This window comes from Vicugna pacos, chromosome 12 (genome assembly GCF_048564905.1).
Source record: "Vicugna pacos chromosome 12, VicPac4, whole genome shotgun sequence".
In the NCBI taxonomy this organism is placed as follows: domain Eukaryota; kingdom Metazoa; phylum Chordata; class Mammalia; order Artiodactyla; family Camelidae; genus Vicugna; species Vicugna pacos.
In genome coordinates, this window is record NC_132998.1 from 66,443,322 (window position 1) to 66,465,563 (window position 22,242).

General features: G+C 52.1%; 1 protein-coding gene across 8 annotated transcripts in view; it reads left to right on the forward strand.

The window, feature by feature from the left end:
• Window positions 1–22,242, forward strand: part of PPP6R2 (protein phosphatase 6 regulatory subunit 2) — a 77,270-nt gene that overhangs the window by 43,806 nt on the left and 11,222 nt on the right. For 5 of the 8 annotated variants that reach the window (XM_072973789.1, XM_072973790.1, XM_072973788.1 and 2 more), the window contains 8 exons: window positions 3,347–3,589; window positions 8,841–9,027; window positions 12,477–12,614; window positions 13,797–13,862; window positions 15,264–15,376; window positions 15,738–15,851; window positions 16,941–17,067; window positions 18,098–18,250. In XM_072973789.1, the coding sequence (XP_072829890.1) occupies window positions 3,363–3,589; window positions 8,841–9,027; window positions 12,477–12,614; window positions 13,797–13,862; window positions 15,264–15,376; window positions 15,738–15,851; window positions 16,941–17,067; window positions 18,098–18,250 (1,125 nt within the window). In that variant the 5' untranslated portion in view covers window positions 3,347–3,362. Of the gene's footprint in view, window positions 1–3,346; window positions 3,590–6,350; window positions 6,460–8,817; window positions 9,028–12,476; window positions 12,615–13,796; window positions 13,863–15,263; window positions 15,377–15,737; window positions 15,852–16,940; window positions 17,068–18,097; window positions 18,251–22,242 lie in introns of those variants that run through there. The other 3 variants (XM_072973794.1, XM_072973793.1, XM_072973795.1) reach the window with 3 other exon arrangements.

A 22,242-nucleotide genomic window follows, 5' to 3' on the forward strand; every position in this document is an offset into this window, starting at 1 on the left:
GATATTTAGAAAATCCTTAAATAATTAGAAAATTAAACATTATACTTCTCAACAACCTATACATCAAAGAAAAAAATCATAAAGGAAATTAGAAATGTCTTGAATTCAATGATTAATGGAAACATCAAAATCTGTAAAGCAGTGCTTGCAGGAAAATTTATAGCTATAAATGCTTACATTACAAAAAAGGAAAGGTCTAAAAATCCGCCAAGTTTCTACCTCAAGAAGCTAGAAGAAGAGAAAATTATATAATAGGAAAGAAATGAAAAAGACAGGAGGAATCAGTGAAATAGAACATAGGCAAATAATAGAGGAAAACCCCCAAAAAATGGTTCCTCAAAAGACCGATAGCATTAATAAACCTTAGTTGTGCTTATGAAGGAAACGGGGAGGGGGGACAGACGTCTGTACTGATATGCAGGGATGAAGAGGGGGATGTTACCACAGACCTTACCTGGCAGTGAGAGAATAATAAGGTGGGTGTTCCGAACAACTTCATGCCGATCCTGTAATCAACTTAGATAGAATGGTTAAGTTCCTTCAGCAGTGTGAATTACCAAAATGGAAACAAGTAGAAATCGAAAATACCTGTTAAAGAAATGGAATTCATAATTTGAAACATGACCAAAGAGACCTTTAGAGGCTTGGCTTCACTGGTGAGCCCTGGTGAGCAGACATTTTAGGAAAAAGCGACGCCAGTCCCGAGTGAGCGCAGAGCTGGGGGCGGAGGGGCATCCCCAGCACCCTTGCCCTTCTTGAGGGCAGCACTCTCGACAGCCAGGGCGGACAGAGGCCTTGTGAGGGGAGAGCATGGGGACCAGTATGGCCATTAGCTACTCCCCCACTGCCTTTTTTTTTTTTTAACTTTTAACCCGTATCTTTATATTTCAAGTAAGCTTTTTATACTTAGCATATAGTTAGTTCTTGCTTTTTAAAATCTAGTCTGACCATTTCTGTCTTCAATTGAAGTTATTAATCCAGTTGCGTTTACTTCATTTGTTGATGTGGTCGAGTTTACGTCTGGTAGTTTGCTGCTTTTTTCCATTTGTCCCATCTTTTTCTGTTGCTCATTTCCCTTTTTTTTTTTTTTCCTTTGTCTTCTTTTGGATTAATCCAGTTCTTTTCTAGGATCCTGCTAGAAAACCGTGTCCCATTTGGTTGATGGGATCTTGTAGTCCACCCAGCCACTCACCCCTCTGGCTGAAAACAGGATGCATAGAAGCTACCTCTTACTGCCTTGTCTTGCAGGTTCTTGTTTGGAGAAAAAAAAATGCTTTGGCAAGGTGAGGGTCTCCCTCTGGTTCCTCTCTCTCCCTAGATTGTATGCTATCCAAGTGTTTTGCATCATTCTGTAGGGCATTTAGGAGAGGGGGGGCATCTGATGTGTGTGTGTGTGTGTGTGTGTGGGGACAGCCATCTCTTCCTGAAGGCACGTCTAGTAATCATTACTTCTGGTCCCCCAAAGTCTGTTACTGCAACCTGCAAGTCTCCATCTACACTCTTCACAAGAGAAACAAGGAAGATATTAGGACCTGGATGGAAGCCGAGTGCCCGTCAATCTGTGGACTCCCTTGCACTGCAAGTCCCTGTGGCTCCCGTTGGAGTCTGCCAGGCCAGCAGAAGGACTGAGCCCAAGAGTGTGCTGGAGGGGAGTGTGCTGGAGGGGCAAGGCAAAGAGTGATACAAATCCCTGTGGTGAAGGTGGGGTCAGGGGGGCAGTGGGAAGTGCCCAGAGAACCTGGAGGCAGGTTGGGAGAAGGAGCCTTGTGGGTGGTGGACATTTGAAGCCAGTTGCAGGTTTTAAAACCCAGGTGAGGGGGGCGTGAAGATACCTGTGTTTTGGAAAAGTGAGTTTGATGCAGTAAAGACAGGAGGTTGTGGAGGGCGTATCCGGACGGCCAAGAGGCCTGTGTCGGGGGCTCCTGGGTTGCTGGGCTTCACACACAGACAATCTGGGGGCTTCCCATGTGCGTGGAGTCTTACTCTTCTGAATAAAAATATTAGATCAGTTAAATCCCATCTACGATTAATCATGGTTTTGCAAGCAGTGATTCATAGAACAGTGAAAAGATTTATAATTTCAAAATTCAGGTTTACATTGTTAAAGATACAGGCTTTGTGCTTTTCATTCTGCACTGCAGCAACCTAGGCCCCCAGACTGACGTGGACTTACTGAATGGGGCAGACTTTGTGCGGTCCAGGCAAAGACAGTAAGGCCTACAGGGGTGGTGGGACGTGGAGGAAGGGCTGGTCAGTCGTGATTTCTCAGGTAGCTGTGGCAAGGCCTCGTGCCCAGTGTGTGTGTGTGTGTGTGGCCTCAGGTGTAGCCCTGGCTCTCGCAGCAAGGTGGAGTGTGAAAGGAGATGCCAGGTAGGTGGGGGCGGCAGAGGTGCGGAGGGTCAGGCAGAGGGAGCTGCTCTGAGTTTGGCTTGTTGAGGCTGTGTCTGGGAGCTGTGCCAGGATCTTCATGAGACGGCCCCGCAGGGGCAGCCAAGAGAGCAGGCAGAGAAGAGGTGGGAAAACAGGAGTCAGAAGGTGCCGACCTCACGCGGGGCCACATTGGGCAGCCCTGGGGGATCTGGACCCAGAATGGACAGGAGCCTGGGTGGAGCCAAGGCCATGGCCTTTATTGGGGTTTCCCTGTGAAGGGCACGGCTGGGCAGGGTGAGCAGCAGAGGGACAACGGGGATAATCTCGATGCCTCTGAGCTGTACGGGGCAGGCCCCGCTTGCCTGGCCCCAGCTGCGGGATGCTGAAGGCAGGAGCACACGGTCCCCTGGCGAGTGCGGCCCTGGAGGGCAACCTGCAGGTCACAGGCGTGCTCCCGGGGACCCTGTGTTGTCGCTAGAGTTGGCTGCCCAGGAGGGGCAGTCTTTCCCCAACCAGAAAGATTTTTAAAGCTGTCAAAACATAAAATGCAAAAAATTAAAAATATGTATGAGACAGAGACATCTGGGGACATGTCCAGTGTTCACCCAGGAGGGGACTGGACACTGGGGAAGTGGTTTATAAGTCATTAAATTTTCTGGGGTGGAGGGGCATCCTCAGTCTGCCAGGCAGGAGGTAGGGATGTGTTGGCCTAAGGGAGCCAAGGTGAGTGAGAGCGCTGGGGGCCTGTCGGTCTCAGGCTGGGGTGGCGGTGGGAGTCCCAGGGGAAGTGAGAGGAGGCAGCAGGTTCTGAGATGCAGGCGCGGGACGTCCCTGCTGACTTTGGAGCCCGAGCACAGACTCATGGGGGAGCAGCCTCTCCGGCCCAGGCCCAGGCCCTGGGTGGCCTGCAAGACTGGGGCGGGTTGTGCGGCGGATTCACACAGGGAGCGGATGTGACCCTCTTGTCTGCTTGCAGCTCTGTGGCTGTCACCATGTTCTGGAAGTTTGACTTGAACACCACATCCCACGTTGACAAGCTGCTGGATAAGGAAGACGTGACGCTGCAGGAGTTGTTGGATGGGGATGACATCCTGCAGGAGTGCAAGGCCCAGAACCGGAAGCTGCTGGACTTCCTGTGCCGGCAGCAGTGCATGGAGGAGCTGGTGAACCTTGTCACGCAGGACCCGGCCCTGGACATGGAAGAGAAGGTCCGCTTCAAGTATGTACTGAAGCGCTGAGCGGCCGGAGCTGGGCAGTGCTCCTGGGAGGCGGTGGGCAGTGTTTGAGGACGGCCAGAGCCAGGCTTTCTGACAGAGGAGCCGACCTTAAATGATTCCCCCACCTGAGAAGTGAGAAGGCTCTCCGGTGGGGTTTGTTTTTTGTGCTCTCCTGGGTATAGTGTCTCATTCTGGTTAACACAGTGAGTAGCGCTGTGCGGTGGAGGGTTGGGGTGAATATGTGCTGGAAGGAGACTGGTCCCCTGACGGAGAGGCAGACGGGCTGCGTCGGCCTGGCTAGGTGGGGCGGCACCACCAGCAGGAGGCAGGCCCAGCCTGCTGAAGCGGCCAGGGCCCAGGACAGGTGGCATCTGACCGCTCGATGCTTCACTCTGGGGTCTTGGGCCCACAGGAAGTATGCTGTGTCATAGGTGGTACCGACCATTCTCAAAGTTTTTCCTTAAATGTTCCATTTGACAGTTGGCTTGGATGTTAGGAGATAATAGGAGGGACGGAGTGGGGGCTTGAGGGTGAGGACAGAAGAGTGTGAGCAGACAGGGGCCTTGGGTGACACGGAGGATCAAGCAGACCCAGCCTCCGGCTCTGAGGGTGCCACTCTGGGCCAAGCAGGTTCTGGAAAGCGGTGGGGCTGAGGGCTAGTGACTCAGGGAATTGGGGCGGACAGGCTGCTCTCATCTGCTCACGTGTCTCACAGGGGGTCAGTGTGTAGGGCAAAGCCTTAGCATAGGGTTGGCAGACTGTGTCCTGAGGTCACATCCTATTTTGGTGTATCTCTCAAGCTGAGAATGGTTTTACATTTTTAAATGGTTGAAAAAAATCAAAAGAATGATTTTTTGTTAAACATGAAAATGACAGAATTCACAGTTTGTTGTCCACCAGGAAGGTCACGTTGGACACACTCACACTGACCCGTTGGTGATGACAACATGGGCCTTCTAAAATACTCTCTGGCCCTTTGCCAGAAGTCTTTGCTGACTTAGGAAAATAAAGCAGGATAGGGCCACAGTGGGTCAGGACTGCAGTCAGGGCGGCCTGCTGCCTGCTGGGGAGGAGAGCCCGGGAAGAGGCGGGCCAGGCTCTGGGAGGAGCCAGGCTTGGGGCCGTGGTGACCCTCTGTGATGGGTCAGAGGCTGTCGCCCGTGGGGTGCCCTGCCAGCCTCTCTTGTCTCAGCATCACCTTTGATGGCCCCTATTCCTTTCGGTCTCTCACCCTCAGGTGTGTCCTGCCTGGTGACCAGTTCAAGGGTCTCCCTGTCTAGACTAGGGTCTGGTGGCTGCTCTCGGGGAGGGGAGCTGGGGCTGCATGTTGTGGTTCTGGGCAGAGGGAGCGTCGTGCAGTCTGGCAGCGAGGAGGGTTAGACAGCCCGGGTGTGGGCAATGCTGGCAGGCAGTTGGTGCAAGCCAAGCACACGTGGTGGTGAGGAGACCGTTGCTGGAGAAGGACGCGCGTAAGCAGGCAGACGCAGCAGTGCCCGCGTGTTCACGCAAGGGCAGCACTGGTGTGGGTTGGTCTGAACGCTGTGGCATGATTCTATGGAGAGAGCGGGAATGAGCAGCAGGGTGCAGGGGCAGCTGGCGTGAGGGAGACCTCATCATCCCCCTGGGGACGCCAGTCTGTGGTGTCTGATACTGCTGAGTGAGGCAGCACGTGTGTGTTTTACCCAGAAACATGGTGGTCAGTGGGAGAGAAAGCTGCTGAGGGACTGGTGACTGTCTCAGGAATGTGACTTGGGAGTGAAAAGGGGCCTCTTCCTCACCAGCCCTGTACATATCACCTGTGCAACGAAAGTAAGAATTAAAATATTTTAATTTAGAAATCAATTTACTTTAATTGAAAATTAATTTACTTTTAAGTAAAATTGAATCGGGCATTCCTTTTTGAGAAAAGGAATAATTGGCTGGGTGGAGGGAGGAGGCGGTAGCTGAGGAAGAAGTGGGTCATGGTGACTTTCAGAGATGCAGAGACCAGGAGCGGCCGACCCGGAGGTCAGGTTGTCTCGGCTTTGAGCGGGGGCAGGGGTCTGTGTCAAGCTCTCAGCTCTGGCGGTGGGGTGTGCCGGCCCCCTCTGCCCTGCGCAGGAGCAGCTGTGCTTCAGGGACCAGGACCTGGGCTCCTCCAGCGGCCCTCATGGCTCTGAGGGGAAGCTTTTGCTGGCGGACCTGGTGAGCACCTCAGCTGGTGTGGCTTCACCCTCGGGGCTGCCGGCCATTATGGAGGGACTTCCTCAAAGTGGGGAAGGCGCCCGGGCCACGCAGGTCAGAGGGAAGCTGCCCTGAGTCATTTGAGCTTGGGCAGCACACACAGTTTCCGCTAAAGCCAAGGCTGCTCCCTGCAGGGGAGAACTCTGTGGAGAGTCCTAGACTGGGAACTGGCCACCTGGTCCAGCCCGAGAACCCTAATGATGCTTCTGGCCTTTTTCTTGTGGTTCCTGTACAGTTTGCCTGCTGAGTTCAGGACCGTTTGAGAAACAAGACAAAAGAGCCAGCAGCTGATGCCAAGATCCCACTTGTGTTAACGTATGCAGCGCTGTGGGGGGTGTCGGTTATGGCCCCGTGTGGAGGGCTTCCTCCTCCCAAGTCACAGAGGTAGAGCTGATCGCCTAGTGGGAGCAGTGCTGGGTCAGGGCAGGCCCCCAGGAGGGCCCCACCGGAGAACCCTGCCTGCCCTGCTGAGGGGCGGAGCAGGAAGAGGATGGCTAAGCCCAGCTGCCAGGTGAGCCCTGGGGAGCAGTGGAGTCAGGAAGGGAGGGGCTCTCCACCGTTACAGTTCCCGGGTGCTCCATCCTCGCCTCGCTCTGATCGTTCCCGTGCCCGCCAGGATTTCGTCTTCCTCGTCTGTTTCCTTTCCCTGGTGAGCAGAAGCCTGAGCAGCTTCCTGAGAGGGGTGTGTGGGCGGCAGTTGTGGGGCTCGGGCCTGTCTGAGCGCACGTCCCCTTCCTGCTTGTTCTCATCTCCTCTGGTTTTCAGTCCCGACTGGACTCAGTTCTCCTGTAATTTTGAAGACTCCATAGGTGTCTTCCAGCTCCTAGTTCCAGCCCCGTGGCTGACCAGTCTCACGTAGCTTTCCTCGGGCATTTAGGGCCTTGTCTTACCCTGTTGTTCTGGGATCTCCTGGCAGTGTGACATGTTCCCTGGGTCAGGACAGGGGCCTCTCAGAAACAGCACCCACAACCCAGGAGAGTTTTTTGGTCAAAGAGTTTGGGAGAAATTAGTATAAATAAGTACAAAACTAAGCAAACGAAACGGGGAGGAGGGGCTGGAAGTCTTACTGCACCAGCGCCTCCACCTGCCTCGTGCCCATGGTCTCAGCCAGGCCCCTTGGGAGCTGTGTGTCTGGCTCTCCTCACCCCGCCCGAGGCAAGAGACTTGCAGGCGCACCCAGCCTTCCTCCCACCACCACTCCCTGCCTTCCGAGTTCATCTCCGCCTCAGACAATGCAGAGAGGAAGAAGGCAGACCTGTGTGTTCCGTCAGCCACAAGGAGCCAAACGTCTGCTCCCTGTGCGCACTGTACGCCCTGTCAGAGCAGCTCCTGGTGGTGAGATACCGAGGCAGGTCTCAGTCCCTCCAGCTGGGTGCAGCCTTCGCTAGATAACAGCAGTACCTGGTGGCTCAGCGGGCCACACGCGGACACACGTGAGTGCACGTGCCCGACGTATGCCCACGTGTGTGCCCACATGTATGTGCCCACGTGTGCGTGCGTGCGCACACGTGCTCAGGAGACAGGGTGGGGCCTTTCTGTGTGCTCTGGAAAAGCTTCCCACGCTTTTCTCTGGAGCTTGCATCTCCCTGTTGTCCTGTTGTTTGGAGCCTGGTGGACACCTCCCCGCCCATGTCCTGGGGGCCCTATTTGGCCTTCCGTGTGCACTCTGAGAAGGCTCTCCGGCCTCTGCCCCTGGCGGCTGTGCCCTCTGCCCTGCCGGTCACCGCGGTGCATGTCCATGGTGCAGAGCTGCCCTGTCCAATCCTTGTAACAATCCTGTGAGGTGGGCGCTGGCCACACCTCTGTCTGGGCCTCTGTGTGAAGTTGGCAGGTCCCTCACACCTGGCTGCCCACTCGGCACTGTTTCTCTGAGCTCCAGGAGGCACTTTCTTCTCTGGGCTGAGGAGGAACACCTGTTTCCTCCCCGCCACATGCGGTCGACTGCCCCACTCCACCAGCTGTTTCCTCTAGAGTCTCGCAAACCCAGGCCCCCCAGCTGGTCCGCAGTGACCACCATCATTTGTGCTCGTGCTGGGGTCCGTGTTGGTGGCTCATTGAGGCGACCTTCATCTAGGGCTCACTGTGCTGGGCGCTGGGGGTGTACTCGAACCTCCACGTTCAGATGCGGACGCCCAGACACACAGAGGGCAGGTCATGTGCCCAAGGCTGCACAGCGTGTCCCTGTCGTGCTGGTCTGCCCTGCAGGACGCTCTCCCAGGTTCCTGCCTGCTCGGCGCTGGGTGCGCTCGCCTGTGCCCCCAGATGTGCTGCATGTGGCAGCAGGCATTGTCACTGCTGCGCTGTGGGGCTCTGTCAGGGGCCATACAGGGAGCACAGTGGTACAGGGTTACATGTAACGGGATGAGGGTTACTTAGTATCTGGTCATTTTTATCAAATGAATCATAAATGATTTACATATATTGGTGTTTCTTTTTTTTCTTTTTTTGGTGGGGGGAGGTAATTAGATTTACTTATTTATTTATTCTTAGAGGAATTACCGGGGCTTGAACCCAGGACCTCATGCATACTAGGCATGCGCTCTACCACTTGAGCTATACCCTCCCCCCCATATTGGTGTTTCTTAGCAATAACTTGCCTGCAAAACACCTCAGAACTGGGGCTGCCTTGTAAGCTGCTGATGTGGCATCTCATCAGTGTGGGAACAAGCCGGGTCTGTGCTTGGTGCTGTCAGTGCAGGAGGGGCGTGGAGGAGGGAGGACAGAGGACCAGAGAGAGGAGACCCTGGAAGATGAGGAAAGGTCCTGGAGAGGGTGGGGAGAGGGCCAGTACCTATAGGGTGTCAGAGGTCAGGGTGTGAGGAGCCTGGAACAGGTATGATGTGAAAGCTGTCGAGCTCCGGTTAGTCAGAAATGCCAGTTTGTCACAGAATAAGCATTTTCAGTCTGCTCCAAGAATATCTGTGTTCTTGCCCGTGGACCTGCTTCCTAAGAGGCAGATTATTTCAGTAGCTTCCTGACAGTTGGAGAAGTCTAATTTCACCTCCAGTTGCTTGCCCTGTGCCCCTCTAGGTACCCAAACATGGCCTGCGAGCTGCTGACGTGCGACGTGCCACAGATCAATGACCGGCTGGGAGGGGATGAGGCTTTGCTGAACCTTCTTTACAGCTTCTTGGACCGCGAGCCGCCCCTCAATCCTCTGCTCGCCAGTTTTTTCAGCAAGACCATTGGCAATCTAATTGCAAGAAAAACTGAACAGGTGATCGTCTGCCAAGTCCACGTGGTTGGGAGGGCTGGCGTGGATGGTGCTGACACGTCTTGGCGACAGCCGTCGCTCTGTGACCCCTATCATTAGGCTGTGGGGCGCAGAGATCTGACTCTCCTGCGGGACACACGTGGAGCAGGCTGGGCTACTGCTCTGTGAATTAGAATTTGGTTGAGAAAGCGGCTTCCCAAGAGACAGTTCTGCTGACTGGCTCTGGAGTAAGCAGCGCTCCTGCCATCCCCGGGAGCTGCGCAGGGCCCCAGACCAGGGCAGCTTGTGCAGTTGCCGACCCGTCACAGACACACATCATGCCAGGACCTCAGATGCCTCTGCTGCTTCTGTGTAGGTGGCAGGTGTCTGTGTGTCTAGGCCACTTACTGTTTCAAAGCAAATAAAAGGAAACTTGCAGCAGTAGGTTTCTGTAGAGTAGTGTGAATCCAGCTGGAGCACGGTCTTCCTGGAGGCCTCACATCGCCCTGAGCACTGCGTTGAGAAGGCCGTCCTTCCTCGGCTGCTTTGCGGTGTCCCTCATGCCGCAGATGGGCAGTTTGACCTGTGTGTGTCCGTTTCTGTTCTGCTGTCCTGTTTGTGCTCACCAGCGTGGCTTAACCGCTGTAGCTTTATGAGTTTTGACATTTGGCAGAGTTAGGCTTCTCACTTTGTTTTTCTTTAAGATTGGTTTTTACTGTTCCTTGCCTTTGGCATTATTTTAGAAAGAGTGTGTCTCCTCTGCCCCTCAGAAAGCCTGTGGAAAGTCTGATCAGGCTTCGTCATCGATAGACTGGGGCTGACAGATTGTGGCCCACAGGCCAAAGCTGTCCTGCCACTTGTTTTTGTAAATGAAATTTTACTGAAGCTCAGTTGCTCCCATTTGTTTACACATTGTCTGTGGCTGGTTTTGTCCTATAGCAGAAGCTGAGTAGTTAGGGCCTCTTTAATTTCTCTCAGTGACGTAGTTCTCTGGGTAGTGGTCTTCCATGATTTTCATTGTATTTATTCTTAAGTAGTTGATGTGTTCCTGTTACTCTAAACAGTATCTTTTTATTGAAAAATTTTAGTGAGATAATTATAGGTTCACATGTAGTTGTATGAAATAACACAAAAATATCTTTTGACACCCTGCCCAGTTTCCTTCAACAGTGACATTTCATAAAACACTAGTAAAATATCACAACCATGGTACTGACGTTGGTACAACCCACAGATCCTACTGAGATTTTTCCAGTTTCCCTTGTTGTCATTTGCGTGTGTGAGTATGAAGTTTAGTACAGTTTATTGGGTGTGTGGGTTGGTGTCTCCACCTTCACGGGTAAGATGCTGGACAGCTCCAAAGCCACAAGGCTTTGCCCTTCTGTAACTACTCCCACCTTCTCCCCGCCTCTGTCCCTTCACGCACCCCTAACCCCTGGCAACCACTAATCTGTTTCCATTTCTAAAATTTTGTTATTTCAAAGTGCTAGTTAAATTAAATCTTGTAATATGTAGCCTTTGAGGATTAGCTTTTTTTTCCAGCATAATTTGCTGAAGATTCATCCAAGTTGTTGAGTGTATCAGTAGTATGTTTCCTTTTATTGAAGAGTAGTGTTCCATGAGGTGAGTGGACCACAGTTTGTTCAACCATTCACATATTTGAAGGACAGCTGGGCGGATTCCAGTTTTTGGCAATTATCAATAAAGCTTCTGTTCTAATAATTTATATTCCTTTAAAAATTTATGTATGTACACAAGATCATGTCATCTGTGATTAATGACAGCGCTGTTTTATCTTTTGCAAACCTTATCATCTCTTTTTCTTGCCTTACTGCATTGACTGGGACTTGCAGTGCAGTGTTGCACTGAAGTGGTGGTGGTGGGCCTCTGTGTTTGATTTACTATCTCTGAGGAAAGACTTCCAGTGTTTTACAATGAAGTATGGTGTTTGTTGTCGAGTTTTTATAGATCTTTTAAAATCAAAGAGTAAGAAAATTTTCTTTATTCCTAGTTGTTTTAGTTTATGACAGGAGTGATTGTTGGAATGTGTCAGATGTTTTTACCGTACCTGTTGAGTTCATCATAAGATTTTCCTTCCCCATTCTGTTAATAGGTAGATTCCACTGATTGGTTTTCTGATGTTAAACCAGCCTCGATTTCCTGCAATACAGCCAGCTTGGTTGTGATGTGTTACACGTTCTTTCATGTTGCTTTTTTTTATTTTTAAGAATTTTTCTATCTGTGGTCATCAGTGAGATTGGCTTATAATTTCCCTTTCTCATAATGCCCTTGTTAGGCTTTTGGAATCAAAGTTTTATGTCCTTATACCATGACACAGGGCTTATTCTCTCACCTGACGTGCCCTGGAAGAGTCTGGTATAAGACTGGGGTGATTTTCCTTTGAATGTTTGGTAGCCGTCTTCAGTAAGGCCATTCATTAGAACCTGGAGCTTTCTGTATGGGGAGGCTTTTAATTATAAATTTTGTTTCTTTTGATGCTTCAGAATTCTTTTCTTCTTGTCAGTTTACATAAGTGTGTTTTTCAAGGGAATTTTTCATGTTTCTAAGTGTACATAAGCTGGCGTACACTTGTTCCTGGTGACCTCCGGCTGTGGTCGTGCATCTGTAGGTGTGCAGGGTGTCCGAGGGCCTGCTCTGCTGTGCTTTCAGTCGTCCTCTCCAGGCGCCCCGTTGCTCCTTCCGCACGTCTCTCTCCTCCAGCTTCCTCTTCTTCGCCAGCACTTCTCAGCATGAGAGTGGCCAAGATTCCTTAACTGGGTGGCCCTTCTCAGGGCCGTTGTCCCTGGTGCAGCCTGAGTGTGCCTCAGCACAGCGGCCTGGACACACAGGCACTTCCTCTCTGGGCCAAGCTGAGCTGACCTTGCAGACAAGTGGCCACGGGGGACGCTGCCCCAGCAACTCCGCTCCACCTGCACCCAGCCCACCACACCCCCGTGGCTTTGTGCTCAGTCATCCACGTCTTGGCCCTGGTCACCAGCCGGCCATCCACCTGACCACCTCTGCCTCTTCTTTTCCAAAACCTCAGTCCTTTCCCTTCAGCTGCCTGTCAGCTCTCTGGGTTTATGTCCCGTGTCCGATGGCTGCCACCCCCGGCTCGGCTCTGTCTGCGCTGGTGGCTTCTGCTGGAAGCACTTGAGCTGCTGCATGTGGACTGGTCGCTGCGCTCAGCAGCTTGCGCTCTGACCCTGCTCTTGCGTGCCTGCGCCTGGCCTCCTGCCGACTCCTCTAGCCGGGGGTCCTCTCATAACCTGCGCCCCCGGCTCCCGGGACTCACCTATGTCCGGGCCTCTGCCTGTCCTTGCAGGGCTTTCCTACAACGTCTTCTAGGCCTTCCCATTATTTCTCTCAGTACTGTTGAAAATAAATCTTTCCCATGGCAGTCCTTGGGGGTAGTAGCCTCTCCTGGTGGTCAGGATCTCCCCGCTCATTTCTCAGGGGGCATCTGATTTCAGGTGATTGTGTTCTTGAAGAAGAAGGACAAGTTCATCAGCCTGGTGTTGAAGCATATCGGCACCTCCGCCCTCATGGACCTGCTGCTGCGTCTGGTCAGCTGCGTGGAGCCTGCCGGGCTCCGACAGGAGGTCCTGCACGTGAGTGTGTGGCCCTCCCGTGTGTGTGCCGTGTAGGTTCCCTGAGAGTGGGGGTCGGTGCCTGGCACAAGGAGGCCGGAGCCGGGTGAGGGTCCCTCTGGGCAGGTCACTGGGGCTTCTTGTCAAGGTTTGTATCCGAGGTCTGGCGTCCGCACCTTGCCTCTTGTCCTGCCCGGTCCACTCATGAGCCAAGAGCAGCAACGGCTTCCTCGCTTCCACCCCGCGGTGCGCGCCTGGGAGGGGACACTAGCCCATGAGGGTTCCACTCAGAGAAGCTGCAGAGGCCAGAGTTGGCCTGTTGTTTGTCCTGGAGCGTGTGCCTGTCTGTCCTGACAGTAGTCGCCTCCTGAGGGCTTTCCCTGAGAGAGAGAGGATTCTCAGCCCAGAGGAGCCCAGGAAGAGTCAGTGTTGGACAAACTCTTCACGTTGTTTGGCAGGTTTTGTTTGTAATGCAATGTAAGATAGGTAAACTGTTGGGCCTTCTTGCCAGTTTTCTGGCTTCTGGAATCAGGTGGCAGTTGTTATCGAGGTGGCAGTTGTCACTCTTAGGTTCATAGCTCATTTCTCTGTGGACCAGCCTCTGCTATAATTAATCCTCGTAGCAGATGTGCTGCAAGAGCAGCATGGATGTCAGCGTTGTTGAAGTCGGTGGGAAGCCTACGCTGACCCACGCTGAGCAGGTTGGGGCAGACCAGCCCATTCTCAGGCGAGGAAGTACGCTGGCGGGGCTGGGTCTGTGCGGCCCAGGTCAGCCCCTGGACAGCATGAAGCTCTGCAGCCTTCACGGTGCTCCTCCTGGTCTGGGAAGGGCCCAGACACCGCAGGGGCGCAGCTGGGCCTCTGTGTTGCGCCGGGTTGTGCACTGAGAGAGCCCCATCAGTGCGCGGGAGGCTCCAGGCTCCCCTTGTGCTGTCTTGGGAGAGGTCCTGAAAACAGCTGGTTCATGCATGTGTAAGAGTCTGAACCGTCAGGACATGTGGACAGTGACTCCCTCCTTTGTAACCTTTGAGTCACTCTAGAATTCAGTCACTGCTGGTTCTTCCTGGATCTGGGTGGATGCGCAGGCGGGAGCAAGAGTCTCTGTCCCCAGAACTTGGTGGTGGACTTCTGCTGCATTGAAGGACTTCCTTTCCGTTCAGTCAGATGTGAGCAGAGTCACCGACAGGCCCTCTTCCCTTCCAGTGGCTCAATGAGGAGCAGGTCATCCAGAGGCTCGTGGAGCTGGTCCACCCGAGTCAGGACGAAGACGTGAGTGGGGGCTGACGGGGGCGGCGCGCCCTGTATTGCTGTCCTCAGATGAGGACCAGTGAGACACCACTCTTCCTTTAGTTGAGCACTGACTTCTAGACTTTTATTTTTACTAAAAAGTAATGCGTACATATTACAAAAAACAGTTCAGACGGAATTGTGTTAGTTTTCTGTGGCTGAGTCACAGATTACCCCAAAGCTGAGTTGCCTGGAGCAGTAAGCTTTTTATGTTAGTTTTTATGGCTCAGGGATCGGGCCCTCTGCCCAGGCTTTCACAAGACTGGGCACCCTGGCTGCCCGGGAAGGGCCTGCCCCCAGGGTCACAGTCACTGGGCAGGACTACGTCCCGTGAGGACTGCTGGCTAAGGCCGCCCTCAGCTCCACACCCTGGGGCTTTGGCTTCTCGTGGAGCAAGCGCCCCTCATGGAAGTGATGGCCCTCACTGGCTGCGTTCTGCTCCCGTGAGTGGCTGGTTCCAGCCTGTACTCACCCGCAAGGAGGCAGCTCCGGAGGAAACCCCCTGTGGCAGAAGCATGCAGGGTGGCTGCGGTGTCACTGTGGAGAGTGTGAGGTATGTCCCGATAGGCCTGTTTCCACAGGTGCCAAAACTGAACACGCCTGCTCTCCTCCGCACTTTTGAGAACGGGGTGCTGACTCCTGTCTGAGCCTTTGCTGCCGTCAGTCCCGCCGGCCCACAGGGCTGGCCAGGTGGCTGGGGGTCTGTACTCCGGGTGGGGAGGAGGGTGCACTACAAGCTGCCTGGTTCCTTCCCAGCCTGGAGGCCAATTTGGATGCTTTCATTGTTCCCTAAAATAGTCACCAGCACTTCCTTCGGCCCAGTGTCCCGTGGGGCTGCTTCCTGCTTAGCTGCCCCTGCGAGGAGACAGGGGCTGAGTTTCTCCCTAAGTTGTATTCATCTGCCCCACAGAATAACCCCCACACTGTTGGCAAATGCTTGGAATCAGAGATTCTAAGTTTTCATAGGGTTAATGCTTCCCTAGAAAAATCTTCTGTTTTCTCTGTAGCAACTCTCATGTCATTAGCTCACAGGACTCATTCTGGATATTAGAGCTACTTGTCAGTTTAAAGACAACCTCAGTAACGTGGGCAGACACGTAGTGTAGCTCAGAAATGTGTCTGAGGGACAGAGCAGTATCTGGCATGTTTGACCGTTGAGGCCCCCTTTGAACTCTGGGGGACAGAGCAGTGGCTAAAACGTGTGGCCAGATCTGCACCCTGACAGTGAAAGGCTGACCAGGCGTCTCTGAAATGAAGCATCCTGGAGCGAGTCCAGCATCTCAGGGGACTGAGCCGTGGGAATCGCTCTGACTGTGCAGCCTTGGCTGTGTGGACGCTTGTCCGTGGCCCTGAGGGGAGCTGTGTGTCTCCCTGTCTTTTCAGAGGCAGTCCAATGCTTCCCAGACGCTCTGTGACATCATCAGGCTGGGCAGAGAGCAGGGCAGCCAGCTGCACGAGGCTCCAGAGCCAGACCCCCTCCTCACAGCACTGGAGTCGTGAGTGCTGGGCGCGTGCTGGCGGGCCTGGGGGGGACGGCCTCCACGCCTGCTCCAGGCTCCCACAGGCACTGCCGCCTTCGCTGGTTGTTTGTAATGAGCTGGCTGTGAAGGGCTTGTCCTCATCCAGTCACCTGGATGGGCCCCTTCTCACAGGAGGGGTCTCTGGGGGCCTCCTAGCAGGTGCGGAGAGTGCAGGCCAGCCAGGGCAGGGGCGTCCTGAGAGCCTGGGTACCTGGGCCGAGCCCTGAGCAGAACCCCTCTGGGGTGCAAGGCGTTGCCCCGCCATGGGTAGGCCCTGCCCTTTCCAACCTGGTCTGTGCGTCTGCACCAGGAGGTGGTGACCCCATGTGTCCGACAGGCAGGACTGCGTGGAGCAGCTGCTGAAGAACATGTTCGATGGAGACCACACGGAGCTCTGCCTTGTCAGCGGGACGCAGGTGCTGCTCGCCTTGCTGGAGACCCGGCGGGCCGGGTGAGTCTCCCGAGAGGGAGTATGCCACCCGGAGCAGGAGTGACACTTAAGGGACCTGGGGCCCAGAGGGGCGGTCCGTCTGGGCATGCCCTGTCTTCTGATCACTTCCTGATTTTTCAAGTGATCACACAGATGGACTCTCCTTGTTGGAAAGTTGAACTTCACGGCTATGGCCGTGTTCCCTTTGACCTTCACGGTCAACCTGGTTCCCACCTCAGCCCAAAGGCACCGCTGTTGCCAGTTTGGAAAGCGTTTGGACTTGTCTGTGGAGCACACACGGTCAGCTGGCTTCCCCAAGGACTGTCCCAATGAGTCAGCACCCACAGCACCCTTGTAGGCTGTGCGTGTGTGGTGTGGAGGGTGTGTGGCGTGTGCGCTGTCTGCTCTGTTCGCTGTGCTGTGCCACCACCCAGCACGCTCCCCGGGCGGCTGCAGTCCCCGTGTCCATGTCTGGGGGAACTTCACTGTGGCCCCCAGTGCTCACAGCCTGCATTTTTTTTAAAAGAAAGAAAAAAAAACAAACGACGGGAAATTGAGTCAGTCTCAGTGGTGACATGATTAGCAGTCTCTCTCTCTCTGGTGCCCAGTTCATATTTATTAGTTTATTACCTAAAAATGGACTTCTGAGGTTAGTGTCGTTTCCCCATCAGATGCCAGGATACTGCTTTTCATCTCCACGAGCCCAGGGTGCCTGGCCCCTCCCCAGGGCCCTGCCCAGCCTGGGACAGCATGAAAATGAGGAAACAGAGAGGAGCCAGCTGATTTTCTTTGCTTTTTAAAAATCTTTTTATGTATTTAAACATTTTTTTCTACAATGATTGTGTATTACTTTTATATTTGGCAAAGTGTTTCAATAAAAATCTCAGAAAAATTAGCTGGATAAAGCCAAGGGAACAATGTGGGCTGGTTCTGTCTCTGTCACTGAGGAGTGGGGAGGCAGGAAGCGGAACCAGTTCCAGTGAATGTGACGTCCATAGCTGCTGGGCTGGCCCCCGGGCATGGCCCCCATACGATCAGGGGCCTTCCTGGAGACGTGAGTGGACACGTTTGTGGGCGTCCCCGTGTCTCCACCTGCCTTCTCGTCCACAGGACAGAGGGCTTGGTGGACGCTTGCTCTCAGGGACTGGACAGGCCGTGCACCGTCAGCAGCGGCATCCTGCATGGCATTGAGCCGCGGCTGAAGGACTTCCACCAGCTTCTGCTCAGCCCGCCAAAGGTAGGTAACTTTGAGCAGAGGCTGGGGCTGTGGAGACGACATGGGCTGGGTCACTTGTAATCGGAGGACTCCACACATCATCCAGCCAGGGTGGGTGCACTCAGACGCTGCTGTCCCCAGACCCCAACTGAGAACCATAGACAGGTGCCAGAGGCATGTTTCAGACCCCATGTGCCGTGTCCATCTCGTCTTAGGTGAGGCCTGGGACTTGGACGTTTTGCTGCCCCCCAGATGGCTCCTGCATTCTCAAATGCGGAGTTGTCTGAGGACCCGAGTTCATTGTAGGCCTGGCCTCTGAGCTGGGGACACCTAGCCTAGGCTCAGGGATCCTGGGGGAGACCCTTTGTTCAGCTGGGCAGCTCTGGGCAGTGAGTGGTGATGTTGAGGATAACTCACTCCTCCACCACCTCAGTCCCTCTGAGCAGCCTAGGGTTCCCGCCCCTCTCAGCTGATGGCCCCTTCCCTTCCCTCTAGTGCTTCTCCTTGGCATGCACCACGGTCTGCCGTGCTGTTTATCATGTTTACCAGCTTGCTTCTGGTCTGCCCCCCACTGGAAAGGAAGCTTCATGAAGGCAGGGATTCTGGAACATTCTGTTAATGAAAAGATGGATGCACTGAGTTGCATGTGCGGTTCACCCTGTCCTACAGGCCAGCTTTGTCATCAGTCTCCTCTGAGTATGTCAGCTCATTGTCTTGAGACTGTGTCCCAGAGAGTGCTGCCCCATGTTGGTTGCATCTTGTATGCCGAGGCCACCTCCCTTGGGCTGGCCACCTGAGACCAGGGTGCCCTGGGCTCCCGGGAGCAGAGGTCCAGCCTTGGTCACTCTTTTGTGAGCCCTGAGGGGAGCGGTGGGGTTTTTAACCCTGCTGCCCCTCATTTCCTCCTGCAGGCAGCGCTGCCTTGAGGACCCCCTCCAGCTGGGCCACGCCATGCAGCTGCAGCCCTGGCCCTTTGACACTTGGCACCTGAGCTAAGAGAAGCCCACGGTGGTCACAAGGCTCCAACTGGGCGGGGCTTCTGTGTTTGCAGAAAAAAGCGATCCTGACCACCATCGGCGTGCTGGAGGAGCCCCTGGGCAGCGCCCGTCTGCACAGCGCCCGCCTCGTGGCTGCACTGCTGCACACAAACACGCCCAGCATCAACCAGGAGCTCTGCCGGCTCAACACCATGGGCTTACTGCTGGTGAGCGGCACCGCTGCCCCCGTGCCTGCCCGTGCATCCTCCGTGGGCTGCAGCGGGGTGGGGGGCAGGCAGCTGGACCTCAGCCCCTGGGCAAGGGGCTGCCTAAAAGGGGACCCTGGTTTGGTCCTGGACCAGGCACAGTCCATGCAGAGAGACTGTCTCCTGCCCCCAAGGCTTGACGTGAGAGCCCAGGTCTGATTCCCCCGTTTGAGGGGATGAAGCCCATCTCCTTTCTGATTCCTGCCTTGAGAGAGAACTCCGTAGCTCTTCAGCACAGAACAGCCCAGGAGAGCAGCTCCTCAAGTGCACAGCACGGCAACGCCGGCGAGCTGCCCCCATGGGGCCTCGCCTGAAGTGTGCTCAGTGCAGATCCATCCTCAGGGTCCTCCTCGGCCTTGCCCTTGGGTCTCTGCTCCCAGGAAGCTGAAATCACTTTACATTTAAATCTCAGTCCCTGAAGGAGCCAGCCTTGGAGCTGGGCCTTAGGTGCTGATGCCGCGGGAGCCCTCCCAGCACTGGGGAGGCGGCGGGGCTCAGCTCTTGACTGCAGAACCATGTGTGGGTCAGAGGGCCATCATAAGACCTCATTTCCTGTCCTCTCCTCAAAGAAAATTTTCTCTCTCCCACTCCCCCTTTTCACTTTTATTTTACTGTGGCAAAATATACGCAACGTAAAGGTTAACATTTTAGTAGCCTTTAAGCGTGCAGCTCAGTGGCGTTAAGTGCATTCGTTGTTGTGTAGCTACCACCACGATCCATTTCCGGGACTTTCTCATCTTCCCAAACTCTTTTAAACACACTTCCCATGCCCCGCCCCCGGCCCCCGGCCTTCTGTTTTCCGTCTCTGAATTTGACTCCTCCGAATGCCTGTGTTGGTGGGCTCATACAGTGTGTGTCCTCTTGTGTCTGGCTCATTTCACTGAGCATCATGTCCTCCAGGTTCATCGGTGGCGTAGCGCCCGCTGTACTTCCCTTCCTTTTGAGGCTGAATGGAATTTCACAGTGTGGATATAGTACACTGTGTTTATCCATTCATGCGTTGGTGGACACTCGGGTTGCTTCTGCATTTTGGCTGTTTTTACTAACGCGTCTATAAACATGGATGCGCAAACGTGTGCTAGAGCCCCGGCGTTCACTTGTTCTGAGTATATACCTAGAGGTGAGATTGATGGGTCAGGTAGTAGTTCTGTGTTCAACTCTTTGAGGTGCCCACAAACTGTTGTCCACGGTGGATACCCTGTTTCACATTCTTACCAGCAGTCTATGAGGGTTCCAGCTTTTCCACTTTCCTCCAACTACAGTTTCCATTTTTTTTGATAATACCATCTTAATGGGTGTGAGGTGGTATCTCAATGTGTCTTGACTTGTGTTTGCCTGATGATTAGTGATGTTGAGCACCTTTTCCTGGGCTTTGTACATCGTCTTTGGAGAACTGTCTGTTACAGTCCTTTGCCCTTTTTGAATTGGGTGTGTTTGATTTTGGTTGTTGAATTGAAGTAATTCTTTATATATTCTAGATGTTAAACTCTTAGATATTTGATGTGCAAACATTTCCTCCCATTCTGTGAGTTATCTTTTTATTGTCTTGATACTGTTCTTTGATACACAAAAGTATTAAGTTTTGATAAAGTCCAAGTTATCTATTTTTTTCTTTTATTGCTTGTACACTTGATTCCATACCCAAGAAATCATTGCCAAATCCACTGTTATGAAGCTTTCCTGTTTTCTTCTATGAGTTTTATAGTTTTACGTCTACCAAGTCTTTGATCCATTTTGGGTTCATATATATATGTAGTGTAAGGTAAGGGTCCAGCTTCATTCTTTTGCATGTGGATGTCCAGTTTTCACAGCACAATTTGTCTTCTTTTGTTTTTTATATAAGTTTCACGTGTACATTGTATTTCTACTTCTGTATACCCTACAGTCAACTACTGGAAATTTAGTTTACGTCCGTCACTATGCAGCTGATCTCTTTTACCCATTTCATCCTCCCCCCGCCACCCCACCACCCCTTACCACTGGTCGTCACTACTCTGTTCTCTGTATCTGCATATTTGTTTTTGTTTGGTTTCTTTATTTAGTTTGTCTTATATTCCACATATGAACAAAATCATACAATATTTGTCTTTCTGACTTATTTCACTTAGCATAACACCCCCAAGGTCTATCCATGTTGTTGCAAATGGCAAGATTTCATTCTTTTTTATGGCTGAGTAATATTCCATTGTGTGTATATACCACATCAGCTTTATCCAGTCATCTGTTGATGGGCACTTGGGTTGTTTCCACATCTTGTTTATTGTAGATAATGCTGCAGTGAACATGGGGTTGGGGCATATATCTTTTCAAGTTAGTATTTTCGTGCTCTTTGGAGAAGTACTCAGGAGTAGAATTGTTGGATCATGTGGTAGTACTATTCTTAATTTTTTGAGGAACCTCCATTCTGTCCTCCACAGTGGCTGCACCAATTTACATTCCCACCAACTACAAGTGTAGGAGGGTTCCCTTTTCTCTACCTCCTCACGAACATTTATTATTTATTTCAGCACCGTTTGTTGAAAGGACTTTCTTTTCCCATTGAGTGGTCTTGGCATCCTTGTTGAAAATAAATGGACCATATGTGTGAGGATCTATTTCTGGACTCTGTTCAGTTCTGTTGGTCTGTATGTGTGTCCTTATGCCAGTACCACAGTCTTTTGATTACTATAGCTTTCTTTGTTGGAAGTTTTACAATTGGGAAGTGTGAGTCCTCCAACTTTGTTCTTTTTCAGAATTGTTTTGGCTTTTGGGATCCCTTAACATTCCAAATGAATTTTAGGATGAGGTTTTCTGTTTCTACAAAAAAAAAAAATGCCGTTGGAATTTTGATAGAGGTTATATTAACTCTTGTAGGTCCCTTTGAGTAATATTGTCATCTTAACAAAATGAAGTCTTCTAGTTTATGAACACAGATGTCTTTCCATTTATTTAGGTTTTCTTTAATTTCTTTCAGCAATATTTTATAGTTTTCAGTGTGTAAGTGCTTATAAGTCTTTCATTTTTTAGGTTTAATTTATTCCTAAGTATTTTATTCTTCTGGATGGTCTGCAGATGGAATTTTTTTCTTGTTTTTTGGATTGTTCATTGTTACTGTGTAGAAATGCCGCTGTTCTTTTTTGTTTTGTTTTGGGGGGAGGCAATTAGGTTTATTTACTTATCTTTTTAATGGAGGTACTAGGGATTGAACCCAGGACCTTGTGCGTGCTAAGCATGTGCTCTGCCACTGAGCTGCTGTGCCCTCCACCTGCAACTGATTCTTGTGTGTTGATTTGGTATCCTGGGACTTTGCTGAAATTATTTATTAGCTCTGACAGTTTATGTGGAATCTGTAGAATTTTCTGCGTATAAGACTGTGTCATCTGTGAAAAGAGATAATTTTACTTCTGCCTTTTATTTCTTTTTATCACTTGATTGCTCTGGCTGGAACTTGCGGTGCAGTGTTGGAGGGCAGTGGCGAAAGGGGCGTCTGTGCCTTCTTCCTGATCTCACCGTCGAGTGTGGTGTTTGCTGTGGGCTTGTCACAGATGCCCTTTGTCATGCTGGGGAAGTTTCCTTTGCTCCTAATTTATTAAGTGTTTTTATCAAGAAAATTTGTTGAATTTTGCTGAATGCTAAATGCTTTTTCACAATCAGTTGAGATGAATATGTGGTTTTTGTTCTTCACTTTTTTAATGTGGTATATTACATTGATTGATTTTCATATGTCAGTCCATTGTTGCGCTCCGGGAATATAAATCCCGCTTGGTCATGGTGTATAATCCTTTTCGTATGCTGCTGAATTTGGTTTGTTATTTTTTTAAATTATTTGGGGGGGGTAATTAGTTCTGTCTGTCTGTTTAATGGAGGTACTAGGGATTGAACCCAGGACCTCTTGCACACTAGGTACACCCTCTACCACTAAGCTATACCCTTCCCCACCTCCTCCCCACCCCGGCTTCTTAGTATCTTGTGGA